Source organism: Artemia franciscana, chromosome 8 (genome assembly GCF_032884065.1).
Source record: "Artemia franciscana chromosome 8, ASM3288406v1, whole genome shotgun sequence".
Classification (NCBI taxonomy): Eukaryota; Metazoa; Arthropoda; class Branchiopoda; order Anostraca; family Artemiidae; genus Artemia; species Artemia franciscana.
In genome coordinates, this window is record NC_088870.1 from 54091958 (window position 1) to 54112083 (window position 20126).

At 37.3% G+C, this 20126-nt stretch overlaps 1 protein-coding gene across 6 annotated transcripts in view; it reads left to right on the forward strand.

Moving 5' to 3' along the window:
- LOC136030568 (uncharacterized) overlaps nt 1-20126 on the forward strand; it is a 58752-nt gene that overhangs the window by 23306 nt on the left and 15320 nt on the right. For 5 of the 6 annotated variants that reach the window (XM_065709640.1, XM_065709636.1, XM_065709642.1 and 2 more), the window contains exons 4-6: nt 3235-3453; nt 5302-5404; nt 7615-7904. In XM_065709640.1, coding sequence (XP_065565712.1) covers nt 3406-3453; nt 5302-5404; nt 7615-7817 — 354 coding nt within the window. In that variant the 5' untranslated portion in view covers nt 3235-3405 and the 3' untranslated portion in view covers nt 7818-7904. Of the gene's footprint in view, nt 1-3234; nt 3454-5301; nt 5405-7614; nt 7905-20126 lie in introns of those variants that run through there. The other variant, XM_065709641.1, reaches the window with a different exon arrangement.

Below are 20126 nucleotides of genomic sequence, written 5' to 3' on the forward strand. Positions count from 1 at the left end.
GAGTTTTCGGATACGGTGTTTCCCTCTATTTTCGAAAATAAGACACATTTTCTCAGGCTCGTAACTTTTTATGGGTAAGACTAAATCTTGATGAAACTTATATATATTTAAAATCAGCATTAAAATTCAATTCTTTTGATGTAACTATTGGTATCAAAAGTCTGTTTTTTAGAGTTTCGGTTACTATTGAACCGGGTCCCTCCTAACTACAGTTCGTTACCACGAACTGTTTGATGGCTATGCATATGCACGCCTCTCAGAATATCTCAGAAATAACTCTGAAATTGGTTCAAATTTATCTCTAATAACAACCCCCCTCTGGGATTGGTTGCTAGGCCTCCCCCTTTGGAATTGCTCGCTAGGGGTTGGGTCAGCCATTGAGTTTCACAGTGTGGGAATTGAGAGAAAATAACACCAAGAAAAAATAGAGAATTAACTTATATGTCTTGTACCCCCATTTTCCTAAATTTTGAGCAAACTTAGATCATTCTCTAAGAAAACATCTCTAAAGATTCTCTAAGAAGGAGAAACATCCCTTGTTTTGAACAAGTTTATATCATTCTCTAAGAACACATCTCTAGAAATTCTTTAAGAAGGACACTCCAAAATGCTAGGATCATATCGCTAAAAAGTGAAGAATCGCTTTTCTGGGTTTATAATACCCTTCTAAAGTGTTACTTAGCAAGCAGGTGCACTTCAAACATAACGAAACTCTAGTAATCGATTTTCTCCTCAGCATCTCAATTAGTGTAGTCATAGGAAACACGTAATCAATAGCTTATTCATTCTAGTAAACGGGACATGGGGATTCTCCGCGTGTGGAATTGGTTATTTCGTAGAATCTATTTCCTGAGCCATAATGTTAGAAATAGGTTGCTGGTCAAGCAGTCTAGGGCGCAGTTCCATTGGATAGAAATGGCGCTTTTGAATCCTAATAGGGATAAAAACCATTAGAATATAAAGGTTCCCTGAAAAAAAAACACGTTGAAAGAAAAAGAAATCCCGAAGAAAGAAAAAATCTCTTGAAGTATTAAGTAACACCGATGTATGTACCGTCATTACGCAACATCCGACATGTGTGCTATCATTAAGAAGCACACACGTGTACTCCCTGTCATTACATAACATCTCCGTGTAAGATTTCGTCACATCCCACATTTGTAACGTCATTACGTAATACCTCACTTGTGTGCTGCCATTATGTGACATCTCACGTGTGTGCCGCCATTACTGACCACCCGTGTATGCACCGCCATTACGTAATACCCGCTTGTGCACCGTCATTACGTAAGACCCGCTTGTGCACCGTCATTACGTAACACCTACGTGTGTGTCGTGCTCAGTTGCAAGCGGGGGCTCCCGACAGGTCCCTGAAATCTAGCATGTCATGCGAGAATCTGTCACTCCTGCATCGCATAGAAAACATTCCCTATGACGTAACAAGCAAACCCTATTATGTAGGTGTACAATACACGTGCTCTGTAGTATTGCGGCAGAACCAGGTGTGCGTAATAACGTCTTGAGGGACTAGTAGGTCTAATAGTTTATCTCCTGTGCATGCGTTTAAAATTGTTCATAGGTCACTACAAACGAGGATAATACCAGCTATTGAAAATAGAATAAAACTATGGAAATATTTCGGTCGAGACCTCGGCTCAACAGTCTTCAGTGCAGAATAACAATGTAGAAAAAAATAGGTTTCTAATGTATAGGGGGATTTGTCTTTTTTCAATGAAATACCGAAAAAAGACACTCTCAATGAGAATACCTCCCTTCCCCAAAAAAATATTCAAAATTAATGGGAGGAAAGACCCCTGTCCCCCCTTAATTGACACTAATGTGGTGAAAAAAAAACTTAAAGAAGAGAAAGTGAGGATAATACCAGCCAGGGAAAATTGAAGAAAACTATGCACGTATTTCGGTCAGGCCCACCACTCGACCGTCTTCAGTGCAGATTAAACCAAGACAAAAATAAAGGTATAAGTCTGCAAGACAATATAAAAAACCGAACCTTAGAACAAGCCTTAAAACTAGAAGAAGACCTTTTCTAAGTAAAGATGAAAGGGTAATTGAATTAAAAATACGATAGTGAATGGCATTTTAAACTTTGTTTTATGTAAATCTTTTTTAAAGGCTAATCGCTTATCTGGCATAGTATTATCAGAGATCCTATTAGGTTGCAAAACATGATCTTGTGGACAGATGTATAAACGATCGGAATTAATAAGTTCATTATAAATACGGCTTAGATAAGTTTGTCCAGTATATCTATTAAGACTTTTTGATGGATATGCTTTTAGATTTCAATTGCCTCCCTGAAAACTTGCATGAGACGTCTAACGGGGGCAATAATGGAGGTTTTATAACAAAATGAAACGGTGTGTGTTGTCAAAGACGTGTTGGGCCAAGGTCTTTGGCGCCAAAGCCTCAGGCCTTTGGCGTAGCCCCATGGGTTTTTTGATTAAGGACCTGTGATCCGATAATTTCTCCGCAAATTGTTGGTGTGTTCTACCAATAAAGAAACATCCGCAGGAACCGGGAATTCCTCAAAAACTACTACCCAGAATGGGACTGGTTTTATCCCTACCGCTGTTGAAAAAGCTCTGTATTTTGTTTTAATTTTTAAAAGTAACATTAAGGTTACGAATTCTTCAAATTCATCCCAGTTTGTCACTCAATTTAGAATTATAGAGTAGAACAGTGAAAAGTTTCTTATCTCCTCCAAAGAAATGCCATCTATCGGGGGATGTGGTGTTGATGCATCTTTTCTGCCTTTTTTAGCCTCTGTAGTCATAAGGGTGTAGCGGACGTCTCGACTGAAGTATTTGCATAGTGGTCTTCTATTTTCACTGGCTGTTATTATCCTCGTTTTCTCTTCTTTACGATTTTTTTTTTATTTTGAGAAATATATTTGTGCCCATTTATACGAATGAAATATGATCTATCATAGTTCATCATCATATCGTAATCTATAGATTACCATAAATTGTGGTTTTTGGCCTTCCATCTGAGGCCAAGAGAAAACTAGGTAATTCTATAATGGGCCAGGAAGTGGTAATAAGGAAGGATTTTAAAACATGGACCTTCAAGGGTAAGGGCAAAGAGTGAGGCTTTGAATTGATTGGGCCGGAGGAGGTGCCTGTACGGCTGTATTGGCTTTAGGTGGTAGATTGAGTTGTTACTAGTAACAATTAAATTAATAGGAAGCAATAAAATTAGTGATTTTCTTTGCAGAAATCTTTGACTGCTGGTGCTGCTAGCCTTCAGCGATTACCACCTACTGGTTCCATCACCGTCGTAATTTTGGATAAAAACTGTGATCCTATCCCTTTGTCCAAATTGCTAGTGCCTGTTTGCAGGAAGTATAAGACCCTTGTGGTAGCAGTGAGAGGGCTGTCTGAGTGTATGTCAAAAACGCTAAATCTGAACAGATGCAGCTGCTTAGGACTGAAGGTTGGTTTCCTTCACTCTTTTTTTTAGCTGATATTTTTGTAATTCGTCCTCTATGTGAAACGTTAATACGCCTGTTCCAAAGCCTAAAATAGAATTGAATGTGTTTTCAATATAATGTTCAAATAAACCGAACATAAAGTAAATTAATCTCGTTTTGACTCAAGTCCCTACCGTTCTTGAAGGTCATTTTGGGGCCTCCTGTTTCACCAGTTTACTGATAAGCTTTATGTAAGAGCTTCTGTATTCGGCCAGGTGGAGGAGCTGTGGTATGTTGTATTATGAAAAGTTCTCTTTCCAACTTTATGGGGGACTTGTAGGACAAGAAGGGTTTACTTTTCAATCGAAAACTAACTTTGGGAGGCGAGTTCTATACATATTTATGTTCGCCGATGTAACTCATTCTGAAGAATGATCAAGAGACACCGAACTCAGTCATCAAATTACAGCCTATCTTGAATTTTAAAGAAACAGTAGATCCTTGCTGTCTATTTTAGGGATTCTTGATGATGTCAAATTACGATCTTGTTCAATAGCAAAGAAATTGAAGTACCTAGCTCCCAGTCTTTAGGGGATCTTGATGCCGCAACTTAAAAAAAAATAGTTTATGTATCTTCCTTTCGATTCTTATATGCATTCCGAGCTTCGACTTCGATCCTTGTGGCATATTCGGGGTGATAAGACTGATCTCGAACTGTTTCCAGTAAAGTCAATCGATATTTTATCTTGTTTTATTTGTTGAACTTGTAAAATGGTTAAAGGGGTTGAAGAAAGGTAACGTGCAAAATAGAAGATCAGTTTGCTCGAATAATAAAACTAATAGTCTATGTCGGATACTTATCTTTTAAATTATTTCATTTTGATTTTTTCCTAGAAAATAAAAATAAAAACGAGGTTTTCTTATCACCGAGTACAATTTTTAAATAAGCATCTTTACGACGCAGAAAAAATAAATATAAGAATACTATGTATTTTCACCCACCTTAAGGTCTTTAAGACCCTTCAGTACTTTGACTCTTGAGTTCCCTCATTAACAGCAGCTCATAGAATGGAAAAAGAACACACAAACAAGAAACTGACTAGCGAATAGAATTAGTAATGCAAAGAAGGAAGAAACTAAAATTACGAAAAAAAATCTGAAAAAAACTATTACAAGAAACATAAAATTTTCATTATTCTTTCTATTCTTATCTTAGCGGTTGACTGTCAAAGAGCTTCATTTTTTTTTTTTGGCAGCGTAGACGTGAATAATTATTTGGTCCTTCTTTATTTTTATTTCTTTGTAGATTTGGTTTATTAAAATTAAATTTATAAAATTAGTTTATAAAATTAGAATTAAAATCCAATAGTTGTGGGCATCAAGTCATGGCTAATTGTAGAAAAAGCCAAGACAGATAGTCCATTTGAGTGAGAGGCAATTTTGGCATTAAACCTCCTTATTAGGATTGTATAAAAATGGTATTATTTCATTTATTAATTCATATGTCATCTACTTTTTTTTTCTTCTTTTTTTTGCTGCGTAGATGTAAATAATTATTTCGTGCATCTTTATTTTTATTTTTTTATAGATTCGGTTTATTTTATTAAGTTTAATCAATAGAATTCGCCAAAATTGAAAAGTGAAGAAACAGTCTGATTTATTTTTCATCTAAAATATTAATTGCAAAACCTTCTGTAAAAGAAAAAGAAAAAAATTGTAAAATCGAAAGAGGGAAATTGGGAACAAAATTAAATGTCACGTTTATTATGCTTGTGGTTTGCAGTCAATATATTTTTGAGAAAGTCTTATATTCTCTTCTTTCTTAAAGAAATATAAGAATATTCATCTAAAAAATATTTTATTTCATATAGACAGAAGTAAAACATCCTGACAATGTTCTCCATCAACTTTATAAAGAAATATTAAAAAGTTTGAATGTTGAGGACAAATCCGAGCAAATGGAACCAATTCAAGGTAAGTTCAATTCATGGTTGTTACTTTTATTGCTCCATCACTTTTCTTTGCTGTGTCTTTTTTTTCCTAGCGAAGCCTTCCCTGCATTGGTGTCATGTAATCTGTATTCACTTTAGCCAATTTCGACAGTGGCGTAATTTTGTACAAATCCAAGGGGGGGGGAGAGGACTTTGCAAAGTCGGAGTCAATTTTCCCAAATCAAGTGACAATGACAGTGAAAAAAGAGCCATATAGTATCATAAAGGCAAATATATACTAAATAAAACACACCTGTTTCTCTGAATGCTTGAATTATGCAGGCTTATCTTAGTTTTGACAAGATTTCTGAAAAAAATAATTTTCATCTGGGGGTGGGGGGAACTGAGGGCTGGAGAGGGCAATCACCTCCCCCCTCCCCCATTGCAAATTACGCCCCTGAATTTCGAGAGGCTCAAAACTGAGAAAAGTTACGCTTGAAATACCTCCACAACGATGAACTAAGTTCGGTAGCTGTAAACTATTCAAAGAGCCGAACATTAAACATTAGTTTAATCGTTGTAAAAGCAATGGAGGCATGCCTCTAGTATGTTTGTAATTTGAGCGTTTCCCTTTACTAAACCCAATATTATAATATAATATGTAATGTTTACTATATAGTATTATTATGTGATACTGTATTATATAATGGTATTATATTATACTATATAATACTATCCAAATATTTCTTGCGGTTAAAAACTTGGTCTTTTTTTTATTTTATTGTTGAGACACCCTTTTTTATGCAGTGAAATTTATCATAGGGATGTGGCCTTTTATTTGCGCTAAAAAAATTTCTGCAATATATGGAACTTTCATATTGCCCGCTTAGGCTAAATATATTCCTGCAAATAAAGGAAAGTGTTTTGTGTCTATCTTTTGTGATGTTTTGTCTTTTGTGTTTGAGTGTTTTGTCTTTCCTGTGTCCAATATTTTTTGTATTCAAATCCTATTTGGCTTTTTTTGGGGGGTTCTGGTTTACTGTAGTGTCGAGACCGTTCCCTTTCTGTGAGACTTCTGATCTTTCTATAGATGATAATAAATTTGCTCATTAATTTGGGATCAGAAAAATGGCAAATCAATTAATTTTGAATTAATTGCTTTGGTATCCAGCTTGTTTCATGTGAATATATATATATATATATGTATATATATATATATATATATATATATATATATATATATATATATATATTTAGCTGGCTAAACAGGCGAAACATATTTCGTTTTTAGGCTGGTAAAATTCTTTCCAATCTAGCTATTGTACAAGGAGCTTTTAATTCAAAATTCTTACTTAACCATTTTATCTATCGCAAGAAGCTCCACCTGATGGTGGAGCTTCATTCTGTTTGTTTATAGTCAGAGCGCCAGATTCTGTATTTTGCTTATTTCGATTAGTACAATTTGTGTCATATTCTTCACTATAATCCATTAGCAAATCAGTATTTGCGTCAGAATCACATGTTGAATCAACCTGAAGTAACTGTTTTTTTTTTTTTATCTTGGCCTACCTGACTCACTTTTCTTTTTCATCTTCTGCTTATCAATTTCTTCTGCTTAGCTTTAGAATCAACTTCCCGCTAGGTAGCAGGCTACTAAACAAAATTTCTATCATCGGGTACACTCGTCAAAGAAGTTGCAGACCCCCCAGATACAATAATTTAAACTTTTTTTCTTAGCTCAATGTGTTCGGAATTAAACGGGCTTTCTTTTTTAATATAAAAAAAAACTTTATCTTGAAAAATTTCGAGTTTTTAGTTTTTCTGTTAGAAATTCGTTGACAAAAATCTGATTTTTCTTTAAAAACTGCAGTAAAAAGTGTACTATTTTTTATATTTTTTGTTACAAACAAAACTCCTATTTGTGTAGCCCCAAGTCTCTTCTTTCTATTGATGTAAGAGTACGCTGGATTTGACCAATCTTATCTGTAAAAAAAAATTAGAATCGTCGAACCTATTGTAGGCCAAATTTGGTTTTTTTGGCCTATATTTCAGAAACGCCCCAACGGCGAATATACGCCCTACGATATTCGTTTTCAGCATGGTCAACTACCCTAGGATCCATCCTTAACATTTTTGTACCTTCGGGCATGGGTGGGAGCACGATACAGAATCTGGCGCCCTGACTATCATAAATTGCCCGGTTTATCTCGTGTTTCAGCCTTTAATTGTCAATTTTCCCTCTTTTTTTTGCAGATGTTCTTAGAACTGGCAAGAGGAATGCATCCTCTCTGGAGTTTGATGAAAGTCGTGATGCTTTGGGGAAGAGTGAATCCAAATATCAATATCGTCCACTTCAAATTCTTCAAATAGAAACTGAAACGGAAGTAAAGGCTAAGATGACGAAGAAAAATAAGAAAATGCATAGTAAAGCCAAAAATGAAATGCAGAAAACTTAATCGAAGAGCTTTTTCACTAAAAAAATCCCGAATGTTGTGATTTAAGAAATAAATTTGGTTGTAATAAAACTGAGCTTGTCTGACCCATGCTGGCTGTAATGAAACTAAACTTGTCTGAGAGGGCGAGGGTTCAATCCTAGTGTACCCAATTGTTTAGTTTGGGACAGGGGTCAGTGGCGTGACTCTGTAAGCTCAGCCAGAGTCGATTCAGCTCTAAATGGATACCTGCAGAAATCTGGGGAAGGTAAACAGGAAGGGTGTGCAAAAACACTGGATGGTTGGCTCCCAATCCCCCATTGCACTTCCTGGCTGATGGTTCAAGGAACGGAGATCAGCACCACAACCAGAAGCACCGAACTCGCCAAATCACTGAACCCCTCCCCCCAACTCCCCCAAAGAGAGCGAATCCAGTACGATTCTGTCAATCACGTATCAAGGACATTTGTTTATTCTATCCACCAACCTTCATCCCGATTCCTCCACTCCAAGTGTTTTTCCAAGATTTCCCCCTCCAACTCCCCCCAATGTCAAAAGATCTGGTTGGGATTTGAAATAAGAGCTCTGAGACATGAATTCCTTCTAAAAATCAAATTTCATTACGATCCGATCATCTATTCGTAAGATATAAATACCCCAATTTTCATGTTTTCCAAGAATTCCGGTTTCCCCCTCCAACTCCCCCGAATGTCACAGGATCTGGTCGGAATTTGAAATTAGAACTTTAAAGCACAATATCCTTCTAAATATCAAATTTCATTAAGATCTGGTCACCCTTTCGTAAATTACAAATACCTCAATTTTCAAAATTACCACCCCCCCCCCCCCCAATTCCACCAAGAGAGCAGATCCGGTCCAGTTATGTCAGTCACGTATCTTAGACAGGTTTCTATTCTTCCCATCCAGTTTCATCCTGATCTCACCGCTTTAAGTATTTTCTAAGATTTCCGGTCCCCCCCCAGCTGCCCCCCCCCCCAATTTCGCTTGATCCGGTTGAGATTTAAAATAAGATATCTGAGTTACGAGGTCCTTCTAAATATGAAGTTTCATGAAGACCCGATCACTCCTTCGTAAGTTAAAAATACGTCTTTTTTCTAATTTTTCAGAATTACCCCTCCCCCCCCCCCGCGATTGAGCGGATCCGTTCCAATTATGTAAATCACATATGCAAGACTTCTGCTTATTTTTCCAACCAAGTTTCATCCCAATCCCTCCAATCTAAGCGTTTTCCATCATTTTAGGTTTCCCCACCCCAAACTTCCCCAATGTCACCAGATCCGGTCAGGATTTAATATAAGAGCTTTGAGGCACGATATCCTTCTAAATATCAAATTTCATGGAGATCCAATCACCCGTTTGTAAGTTAAAAATACCTCATTTTTTCTAATTTTTCTGAATTAACCCCCCCCCCCCCCCCCAACTACCCCAAAGAGAGCGGATCCGTTCTGGTTATGTCTATCATGTATCTAGGACTCGTGTTTTTTTTCCACCAAGTTTCATCCCGATCCCTCCACTCTAAGTGTTTTCCAAGTTTTAGGTTTCCCCCTCCCGACTCCCCCCCCCCCAATGTCACCAGATCCGGTCGGGTTTAAAATAAGAGCTGTGAGCCACGATATCCTTCTAAATATCAAATTTCATTGAGATCCGATCACCCGTTCGTAAGTTAAAAATACCTCGTTTTTTTAATTTTTCAGAAATACCCCCCCCCCCCCAACTACCCCAAAGAGAATGGATCCGTTCCATTTATGTCAATCATCTATCTAGGCCTTGTGTTTATTTTTCCACCATGTTTCCTCCCGATCCCTCCACTCTAACTGTTTTCCAAGTTTTAGGTTTAAGAGCTAAGAGCTCATATGGCACTTGTGACGAGGCGAGAAGAGCTAAGAGCCAAGAGAACATATGGTATGAGCTCTAACAAAATTCTATGAATCAATAGATTGATTTAAAAAGGAAAATAAGAGGCTGAACGCCGGTCAGGATTTATAATAAGAGCTCTGAGTCACGATGTCCTTCTAAATATCAAAATTCATTAAGATCCGATCACCCACTCGTAAGTTATAAATACTTAATTTTTTCTAATTTTTCCTCTCCCTTTAGCCCCCCAGATGGTCGAATCTGGGAAAACGACTTTATCAAGTCAAATTGTGCAGCTCCCTGACACGCCTATCAATTTTCATCGTCCTAGCACGTGTTTAGCCCACGCCAAAAATTCTTGTGTATTTATTTTTTTTTGTCTCATTTGTAAAACCTCTGTCTTCTATTCTAGCGGCAAACTACCCTAAAATTTGTTACTCTGGGAGCAAGGTAGCCTATGTAAATTAAAGTATAGAGTAATCATGCCTTAACCCAGAAATATGGTCAGCAGTTAGGGTGTTTCTCTTCTCTGTGCTTATTCTAGATACTGCCATATACGCCTGCCAAATTTCATCGTCCTAGCTTACCTGGAAGTGCCTAAAGTAGCAAAACCGGGACCGACAGACAGACCGACAGAATTGGCGATTGCTATATGTCACTTGGTTAATACCAAGTGCTTATTATCTTGTATTTTTCTTTATCTTGTATTTTTCTAATTCTGAAAAATTAGAAAAAATGAGGTATTTTTAACTTACGAACGGGTGATCGGATCTCAATGAAATTTGATGTTTAGAAGGATATCGTGTCTTAGAGCTCTTATTTTAAATCCCGACCGGATCTGGTGGCATTGGGGGGGGGGGAGTTGGGAGGGGGAAACCTAAAAATTGGAAAACACTTAGAGTGAAGGGATCGGGATGAAACTTTGTGGGAAAAATAAACACAAGTGCTAGATACATGATTGACATAAACGGAACGGATCCGCTCTATTTGGGATAGTTGGGGGGGGGGGGTTATTTCTGAAAAATTAGAAAAAATGAGGTATTTTTAACTTACGAACAGGTGATCGGATCTCAATGAAATTTGATATTTAGAAGGATATCGTGGCTCAGAGCTCTTATTTTAAACCCGACCAGATCTGGTGACATTGGGGGGGGGGAGTTGGGAGGGGGAAACCAAAAACTTGAAAAACACTTAGAGTGGAGGGATCGGGATGAAACTTGGTGGAAAAAATAATCACGAGTTCTAGATACATGATTGACATAACCGGAACGGATCCGCTCTCTTTGGGGTAGTTGGGGGAGGGCTTAATTCTGAAAAATTAGAAAAAATGAGGTATTTTTAACTTACGAACGGGTTATCGGATCTCAATAAAATTTGATATTTAGAAGGATATCGTGTCTCAAAGCTCTTATTTTAAATCCTGACTGGATCTGGTGACGTTGGGGGAAGTTTGGGGTGGGGGAACCTAAAATCATGGAAAACGCTTAGATTGGAGGGATCGGGATGAAACTTGGTGGGAAAAATAAGCAGAAGTCTTACATACGTGAGTTACATAATTGGAACGGATCTGATCTATTTGGGGGGGGGGGGTAATTCTGAAAAATAAGAAAAAATGACGTATTTTTAACTTACGAAGGAGTGATCGGATCTTCATGAAACTTCATATTTAGAAGGACCTCGTAACTCAGATCTCTTATTTTAAATCTCAACCGGATCCAGCGTAATTGGGGGAGGTGGCAGTTGGGGGAGGGGGTGGAAATCTTAGAAAATACTTAAAGCGGTGAGATCAGGATGAAACTGGATAGGAAGAATAAAAACCTTTCTAAGATACGTGACTGACATAACCGGACCGGATCTGCTCTCTTCGGTGGAATTGGAGGGGGGGGGGGTAATTTTAAAAATTGAGGTATTTTTAACTTACGAAAGGGTGACCAGATCTTAATGAAATTTGATATTTAGAAGGATCTTGTGCTTTAAAGTTCTTATTTTAAATTCCGACTAGATCGTGTGACGTTGGGGGGAGTTGGAGGGGGAAACTGGAATTCTTGGAAAACGTGAAAATTGGGGTATTTTTATCTTACGAATATATGATCGGATCTTAATAAAATTTGATTTTTAGAAAGAATTCATGTCTCAGAGCTCTTATTTCAAATCCCGACCAGATCGTTTGACATTGGGAGGAGTTGGAGGGGGAAATCTTGGAAAAAAACTTGGAGTGTAGGAATCGGGATGAAGCTTGGTGGATAGAATAAACAAATGTCCTTGATACGTGATTGACAGAATCGTACTGGATTCGCTCTCTTTGGGGGAGTAGGGGGAGGGGTTCAGTGATTTGGCGAGTTTAGTGCTTCTGGACGTGCTATGACGGTGAAAATTGATAGGCGTGTCAGGGAGCTGCACAATTTGACTTGATAAAGTCGTTTTTCCAGATTCGACCATCTGGGGGGCTAAAGGGAGAGGAAAAATTCGAAAAAATTAGGTATTTATAACTTACGAGTGGGTGATCGGATCTTAATGAATTTTGATATTTAGAAGGACATCGTGACTCAGAGCTCTTATTTTAAATCCTGACCGGCATTAAGCCTCTTATTTTCTTTTTAAAATCAATCTATTGATTCATAGAATTTTGTTAGAGCTCATACCATATGATCTCTTGGCTCTTAGCTCTTCTCGCCTCGTCACAAGTGCCATATGAGCTCTTAGCTCTTGGCAGTAGGGAAAAATTTCCCTACTGTTCCTAAGTAGTGTTTGTTTGCACTTACCATGCATGCACTTATTCCCCACCCCTGCGTTAATCATTGGCTATCAAGCAATAAACGATGTCGGATGTGTCACGCGACAATGAAACCCTATGATTCAACCGTAGAATTTTACTGTTATGCCCATAGGATTTCGATTCAGACCTCTATGCTGTGTTTCTAAAATAACTAAAATTTCGACACTCTTAAGAATCTATTTTTCATATTCTATACTCGAGTTAAGTTTTTTCAATAATTTTATAAGTTTTCAGATGTGGTATGACATAGCTGACAACACTGGTTTGCATCTTTAAATAAGAGTTTTAGGGTCTATTCCAAAAATTGGAATAGGTTTAATATTCAATCCCACTCATATAGTAAGCTTTTGAAAAATGCTATTGCTCTTATGCTATAAATAATTAACGCTTAATGCTATAACCTCTTTTGTTTTAGAGTTACTTTTGATTTACAATCAACTCAAAATCTATTATAACCAAATTTTCACGAGTTTTACAGACCTAAAGCGTTAAGTACAGGTCTCCCCCACAGTCAAAAGTATAACGTCTTTTCAACAATCGACGGTTTAAAAGGCGTTTTATATATTTTTTGCTAATCTTCAACATTTTTGAAAATATCATAAAATATATGCCATATTTCCACGACCTTACTGCATAGTTCTTTTGAAGGACGATAAAAATTATTCTTCAATAATTTTATTTGGTTCTTAAAAGTTTCCTCTAGGCTTTCAGTCTTGAAAACTGGGTTTTGGATAACTTCAAAAGAAGAAAAGATCTCTTAATGAAACTTAATGTGTAGGTTCCTTGTGTCAAAGGTAATTTTGAGTTCAAATATTTAAATTATTGCTAAAACATTAAGGCTAGAGAAAGGGGCTGTAATGTTTCAACAGCTTGAAAAGGTAATTTAGTTTTCTATAAAAAACTTGATACCATAGATTCCTGGGGTCTAGTTTAGGACAAATCTTGAATATGTAAGCTGCTTCTTAAGACTGAGAGGTTAAACTTTGAAAAATTCAAATAAAGCAGCTTACTTTAGCAGCAGCTAGGTTGGGGGTTTTGGATATGGCAAATCCAAACCAAGGGAATTTGAGATTTGAGTTATCTGAAAAGCTTGAAAAGGAAACAAATTGACATTTTCATAAATTGCTCTGAATCAGAATGTAAAATCACATTTTATGTTCCTTGGCTTACATTCCCATTTATGAAGGGCTCTCACAAAAAAAAATAATCAAAAAACAAATACCCTTAAAAGAAAATTCTTCAGAACCACATGGGATACCTTCAATTGCTGTGCCTTGATTTGAAAGCAGTTGGTAAATCCAGATTGTTGTTTTATGCTAATGTCTTAGGAGTGAGAAAAAACTTCAATATTGGTAAAACTAGACTTTGAATCAATTGTAGTTGTCTCAGCAGCTTCCATGTCCATATCAGCATCTGTTTTCTCTTTTGTTGGAATTATACAGAAACAGGAGGTCTCCTCCAGTGCACATTTTGCACTGCTGTTTGCTGGCAGTTGCATGAAAACCAAAGAATCTTCTTTATTGACATGCAGCTGGGTAAGCTTGACCAAAAAATTCTCTTGGATCCCTGTCAATTGAAATTTTTCAGTCAAGTAATCCAGCACTGATCATGTAATCTTCAATAGGAAACCTGAAGTTTAGCTTCTCTTTCCAGCTTTACTTAAGGATCTTGATTGCTGTGGAATCTGACACATTGTACACAAAATGCTCTTCAAATTCTGCTCTACAAAGTATAGCTACTCCAAGTATAGGGTACAGTTCCCCTTCCATGACCTCCATAACTTTGCTGAAAACGCTTAGAAATGTGGCAAGTTCACCTAGCTACTTCCATTCCTAGTCATCTTGGACCAACAGTCTTTCGTCTATTCTTTTTGGAACTCCGTATATTCCAGCTTTATTGGCAATAACACTATCCAGGAGAGCTTTAGTTGCACACATCTATCACTTCATTCAGAGAGTTGTTCTTTTGATATTTCGTTCTTGAGTTCATACTCCCTTGCCTGTTCTAGTCCTCTATATCTCAGTGCACTTGTGATCTGACAGTATCTTGTGATCGAATAATCAATCTTCTGTACATTTGGAAATCCATCAACCATCAGTAGGTTGTGTAAGCCATGGCCTAAATAGTCCCTAAAGAAACCCTTTAAAGTTGGCAAGCTTTCTTCACATTTGCTCCTTTATCTCAAACCACTTCAATGGTCTTGCCGGAAAGTTTGAATGTCTTTACTACCTGCCTGTATTCTTCCCTGATGTTTTCAGCTGTATGCTGGTCAGCTCCAAAACATATAGTTAAAAAAGTGTAAATTTTCATCTCAAACTCAGCTGTCAAAAACAGTAGTCTATATCCTTGATATGACAGCTTTCAGTACTGATCTGTCCAAATGTTAAATGCCAGATTATCATGCCCCCCTATGGCGTTTTTTATATCCTCAAGAACAGCAGAATGCAATGACGCATAAACGTCATCAATACCACCCTTGGCAGTATTTCGAGAATTAGGGAGGTCTTTTCTGTCAGCAACCATGTCATACTGACTGCAAAGTCCCAGAACCTGGTCCTTCAAGGAAGGAAAATAGCAGACAGTCTCTGGAACACTAAAGTCTCTGACGAACCACGTGTTTATTCTTGTGGCTAAGAGAAATATTTCCTCTTCTGGGTGCTGAAGTAGAGAATAATTTAGCAACTGACTGCTCTGACTGGACCCTGAAGTTTTTGTGCAAGGATTGACTTGACCTCATGATTCCCAGCATGATATGTATTGAAATGTATCCTCAGGTTTGTTGTGCTAGACGACAAGTATTTCTTCATTAAAGGAAACACACTGCTGTGTTTTTCTTTGCCTGGTGATGCAAAGCAGAGCTTGCAGTACCGTACTTATTTTCTGTGTTATAACAGGCACAGCCAATTTCTCACTAAGGAGCCATCTAGAATAAGCACAGAGAAGAGAAACACCCTAACTGCTGACCATATTTCTGGGTTATGGCATGATCACTCTATACTTTAATTTACATAGGCTACCTTGCTCCCAGAGTAACAAATTTTAGGGTAGTTTGCTGCTAGAATAGAAGACAGAGGTTTTACAAATGAGACAAAAAAAAAAAATAAATAAATACACAAGAATTTTTGGCGGTGGCTAACTTGAAAGGATACTTTTTCTACTCATTGACAGTATGCTTCCATAGGATACTCCACCTAATAGCTACTAGTTATTATCATTTAAAGACATTATCATTTAAAAATGATAGCCCCCCCCCCCCCCGACCCCTTTCTGGATACCACCTTGATAGGATTCCGTTTCAGCTTTATATTAAATAATTAACTTTTTAACATTCTGGGTTTCAATTAAACAAAAAAATTATCATTTAAATACGACCACTCCCTACCATATCTCATATCTCGTTGCTCTGGATACCACCTTGATAGGATACTGTCTCTGCCTTAAATACAAAATAATAATTAAATTTTTGGTATCTTTGCTTTCAACAAAAATTAAGGTATTATCACTTAAACATAATACTCCCTACACCTCCCCTCTCTGGATACCACCTTGATATGATACCGTCTAAGCTTTACATTAAAAAAAAAAAAAAAATAATAATTGGGCATCCCTGCTTTCTATAAAAAGAAAATCGAGATATGGTTCAAACAAACACGGGAAAAGATGTTAAACAGCTTTGTTTTTCTTGGTGAAAAAATTGAGCGTATGAATAAAGGTTACAATACCGTCAACAAAAATTTCGAACTTATTCAGATATACTCAATTTATTTGAAAACTGAGTCATAGATTCATCGTGGCTTTCAATGAGGTCCAAGGAATCTAGTAAAAGGGAGCACATACAAAAGCCAAATGAGGAACACAGCCAGCCACAAAGGCCAGTAGCCTATGATAAATCCAAAAATACCCAAGACAATGAACTAGTCCCAATGGGCGGCCCTAGGTCTACCAAATGTTGTCTATGGTTTTCCAGGGAATTCGATATTATTTTTTTCTTCCTCCACCTTAATTGAAAAAAATCAACTTTTCGACACACCTGCTTTCAATTAAGAAAATTGATGTATTTTCATTTAAAGTGATAGCCCACTACACCCCCCCCCCTATATGTAGTAATGTACAATTTTTTATGTATCATATTTTGGGGTCACTACTGTTTTAATCTTCAATTCCTCAAACTTGTACATAGTTCATAGCAAAATCTTGTCTCTATAGGAGGGTTTTTTTTTGGGAGGGGATGTAATTTTTTTTGGAAAGAAGATTGTATTTCCTTTAATCTACCAGGTGTTCAATAATTGTGGATTAAACATTAAGAAAATGTTTTTAAAATTAGCAAAAGAAAATGGAATTCAGCAAACTCACGATTCAGCTGTCACAACAATTTGTCGACTATCAGTTTGAGAACAATGTTGAGGGGCATGTCATATTAGTTCAAAAGGCAGTATGTGCATCCACTTTATCAAAAAGGAGGATCTACAACATTTGAAGAATGACGGAGGATGTTGATTTGAAACTCTCAAGACATGTTGAGGGGGATGCTGGAAATTGCTTTGAGGGCCGCCAAGTCCCTTCCATGCCCTTTTTAGTTGCCCCTTATCCAAAATATTTGATCAAAATTTGAATTAGGTATGCTGTTCGAAATACTCAATTTTGAACTAACAAACCCTATTGGGATGACATAAACCCCCACAGCTCTGAAGAGGGATGCCAAACGTAATAAAATACGATGTGTTCGTGCTGATTGTCAGAAAGACATATCATCAATGTCTGAGGAAGAGCAAAGTGTATTAAGCTGACAATTGCAGGGGATATTGAACTGTCAGAGGGCAACCAGTCCACCGCTCTTTCTAAATGCTTTCTTCTCTCATCACTTATCAAAATTTTGAAAAGGCAATTTTGTTCAAAACTGTCCAAAGGTCTCGCAAATTTATCATCATGGATGCAATATCCCTCACAGCCCCCATGGTAAGGATTGTAAATTATGCAATTTGCTCTTTTTCAATGCAGGATTCATCACCAGGAAAGTAGGGGGTGTTTGATTCCAGGTACATTTTAAAAAGCTAAGAGTATTAAGGTTAAACTTTTGGAAATGTTGAGACTGGATCCGGTGACATTGGGGGGAGTTGAAGGGGTAACCTGAAATCTTTCAAAACGCTGAGAGTGGAGAGATCAATGAAACTTGGTGGGAAAAATAAGCACAAGTCCTAGATACGTGATTGACATAACTGGAACCGATCTGCTCTCTTTGGGGGAGCTGGGGGGGGGGGATTAATTCAAAAAATTAGAAAAATAAGGTATTTTTAACTTACAAACGAGTCATTGGATCTTAGTGAAATTTGATATTTTAAAGGACCTCGTAACTAAGACCTTTTGTTTTAAATCCTGACCGGATCCAGTATCATTGGGGAGATTTGGGGGGGGGCAGACATCTTGGAAAACGCTTAGTGGAGAGATCGGTATGAAACTTAGTGGGAAGATTAACCACAAGTACTAGATACGTGATTGACATAACCAGAACGGATCCACTCTCTTTGGTGGAGTTGGTGGGGGGACCTAATTAGGTAATTCGGAAAATGAGAAAAAATGAGGTCTTTTTAACTTACGAACGGGTGATTGGATATAACGAAAATTGATATTTAGAAGGACCTCGTGTCACAGAGCTCTTATTTTAAATCCTGACTGGATCCGGTGACATTGGGAGAGTTGGAGGTGGAAACCGGAAATTTTGGAAAACGCTTAGAGTAGCCTAGAGAGATCGTGATGATAACTGGTGGGAAGAATAAGCCCAAGTCCTAGAAACGTGATTGACATAACCTTACTGGATTGGCTCTCTTTGGGAGAGTTTGGGGGCGTTGGTAATCCGGAAAAAATGGACAAAATTGTGCATTTTTAACTTGCGAATGGGTGATCAGATTTTAGTGAAATTTGATATTTAGAAGGATCTCGTGTTTCAGAGCTCTTATTTTTAATCTTGACCGGATCCGGTGATATTGGGAGAATTGGAGGGGGAAACCGGAAATCTTGGAAAACGCTTAGAATGTAGAGATCGGGATGAAAGCATCCCACTCGATGGTTAGGACACATCCGGTGTGGGTCCCCAGCCCTACTACCCAAAATTGCATTTGAAGGAAGAATTAATAAGAATCGTCCAAGAGGCTGACCTCCCAAGCAATAGGGAAAACAAATTCTGACTACCCCTTTCCAGTACTGCAAAGGACTGAAAAATAGGAAGGCATATTAGAAATGCTATCATGATGCTATTAGAGGAGGGGCCATGCTATTTTAGTGATAGTGTGTAAGAATTTTCTTAATTTTCTTAATTAGTGTGTAAGAATTTTCTTAATCAATGAAATAGAACACTTTTCCTTCGCTTTGTTTTTCTTTTCTGTTCTAAATCTCATGCTCCTTTGTGAACAAAGGAGGGACCTAATTTTTCTTTTGTGGGGGGACCTAATTTGGTAATTCGGAAAATGAGAAAAAATGAGGTATTTTTACTTACGAACGGGTGATTGGATCTTTATGAAACTTGATATTTAGAAGGACCTCGTGTCTCAGAGCTCTTGTTTTAAATCCTGACTGGATCCGGTGACATTGGGGGAGTTGGAGGTGGAAACCGGAAATTTTGGAAAACGCTTAGAGTAGTCTAGAGAGATCGTGATGATACCTGGTGGGAAGAATAACCACAAGTCCTAGATATGTGATTGACATAACCTTACTGAATTGGCTCTTTTTAGGGGCGTTGGTAATTCGGAAAAAAATGGAAAAAAATATGCATTTTTGACTTGCGAATGGGTGATCAGATTTTAATGAAATTTGATATTCAGAAGGATCTCGTGTTTCAGAGCTCTTATTTTTAATCTTGACCGGATCCGGTGATATTGGTAGAATTGGAGGGTGAAACCGGAAATCTTGGAAAACGCTTAGAATGTAGAGATCGGGATGAAAGCATCCCATTCGATGGTTAGGACACATCCGGTGTGGGTCCCCAGCCCTACTACCCAAAATTGCATTTGAAGGAAGAATTAATAAGACTCGTCCAAGAGGCTGACCTCCCAAGCACTAGTGGAAAAAAAAATTCTGACTACCCCTTTCCAGTACTGCAAAGGACTGACAAATAGGAAGGCATATTGGAAATACTATCATGATGCTATTAGAGGAGGAGCCATGCTATTTTAGTGATAGTGTGTAAGAATTTGCTTAATCAATGAAATATAACACTTTTCCTTCACTTTGTTTTTCTTTTCTATTCTAAATCTCATGCTCCTTTGTGAACAACCATTGTAGTCTATTCCACTTTGATAGACAATCAACTTTTCTGAAAAGTGACCAGTCGTATTAATTTGATATTTTGGATAGTTTTTACTTATCTGTGTTCATTTTTAAACCGATTCAAGAATTAAATATGCTATAAGTAATGGGCGACCTCCCCTACTTCTAGGTCCTTTTAATTTAAATTTTGGATGGTTTGTACATTCCTACATTCAAGTTTAAATTGATTCAAAAATCAGACCTGCTATTAACGACTTTTCCCTACTTCTAAGTCGTTTTATTTGTGTATGTTATATGGTTTGTATGTAACTCTGTTCAATTTTAAGCTGGTTCAATGATAAAAACCTGGTATTAATCGCTCTTTCCTGCTCTCGACTGATTTAATTTACAAATGTTGGATAGTTTGTACACTCCTACCCTCA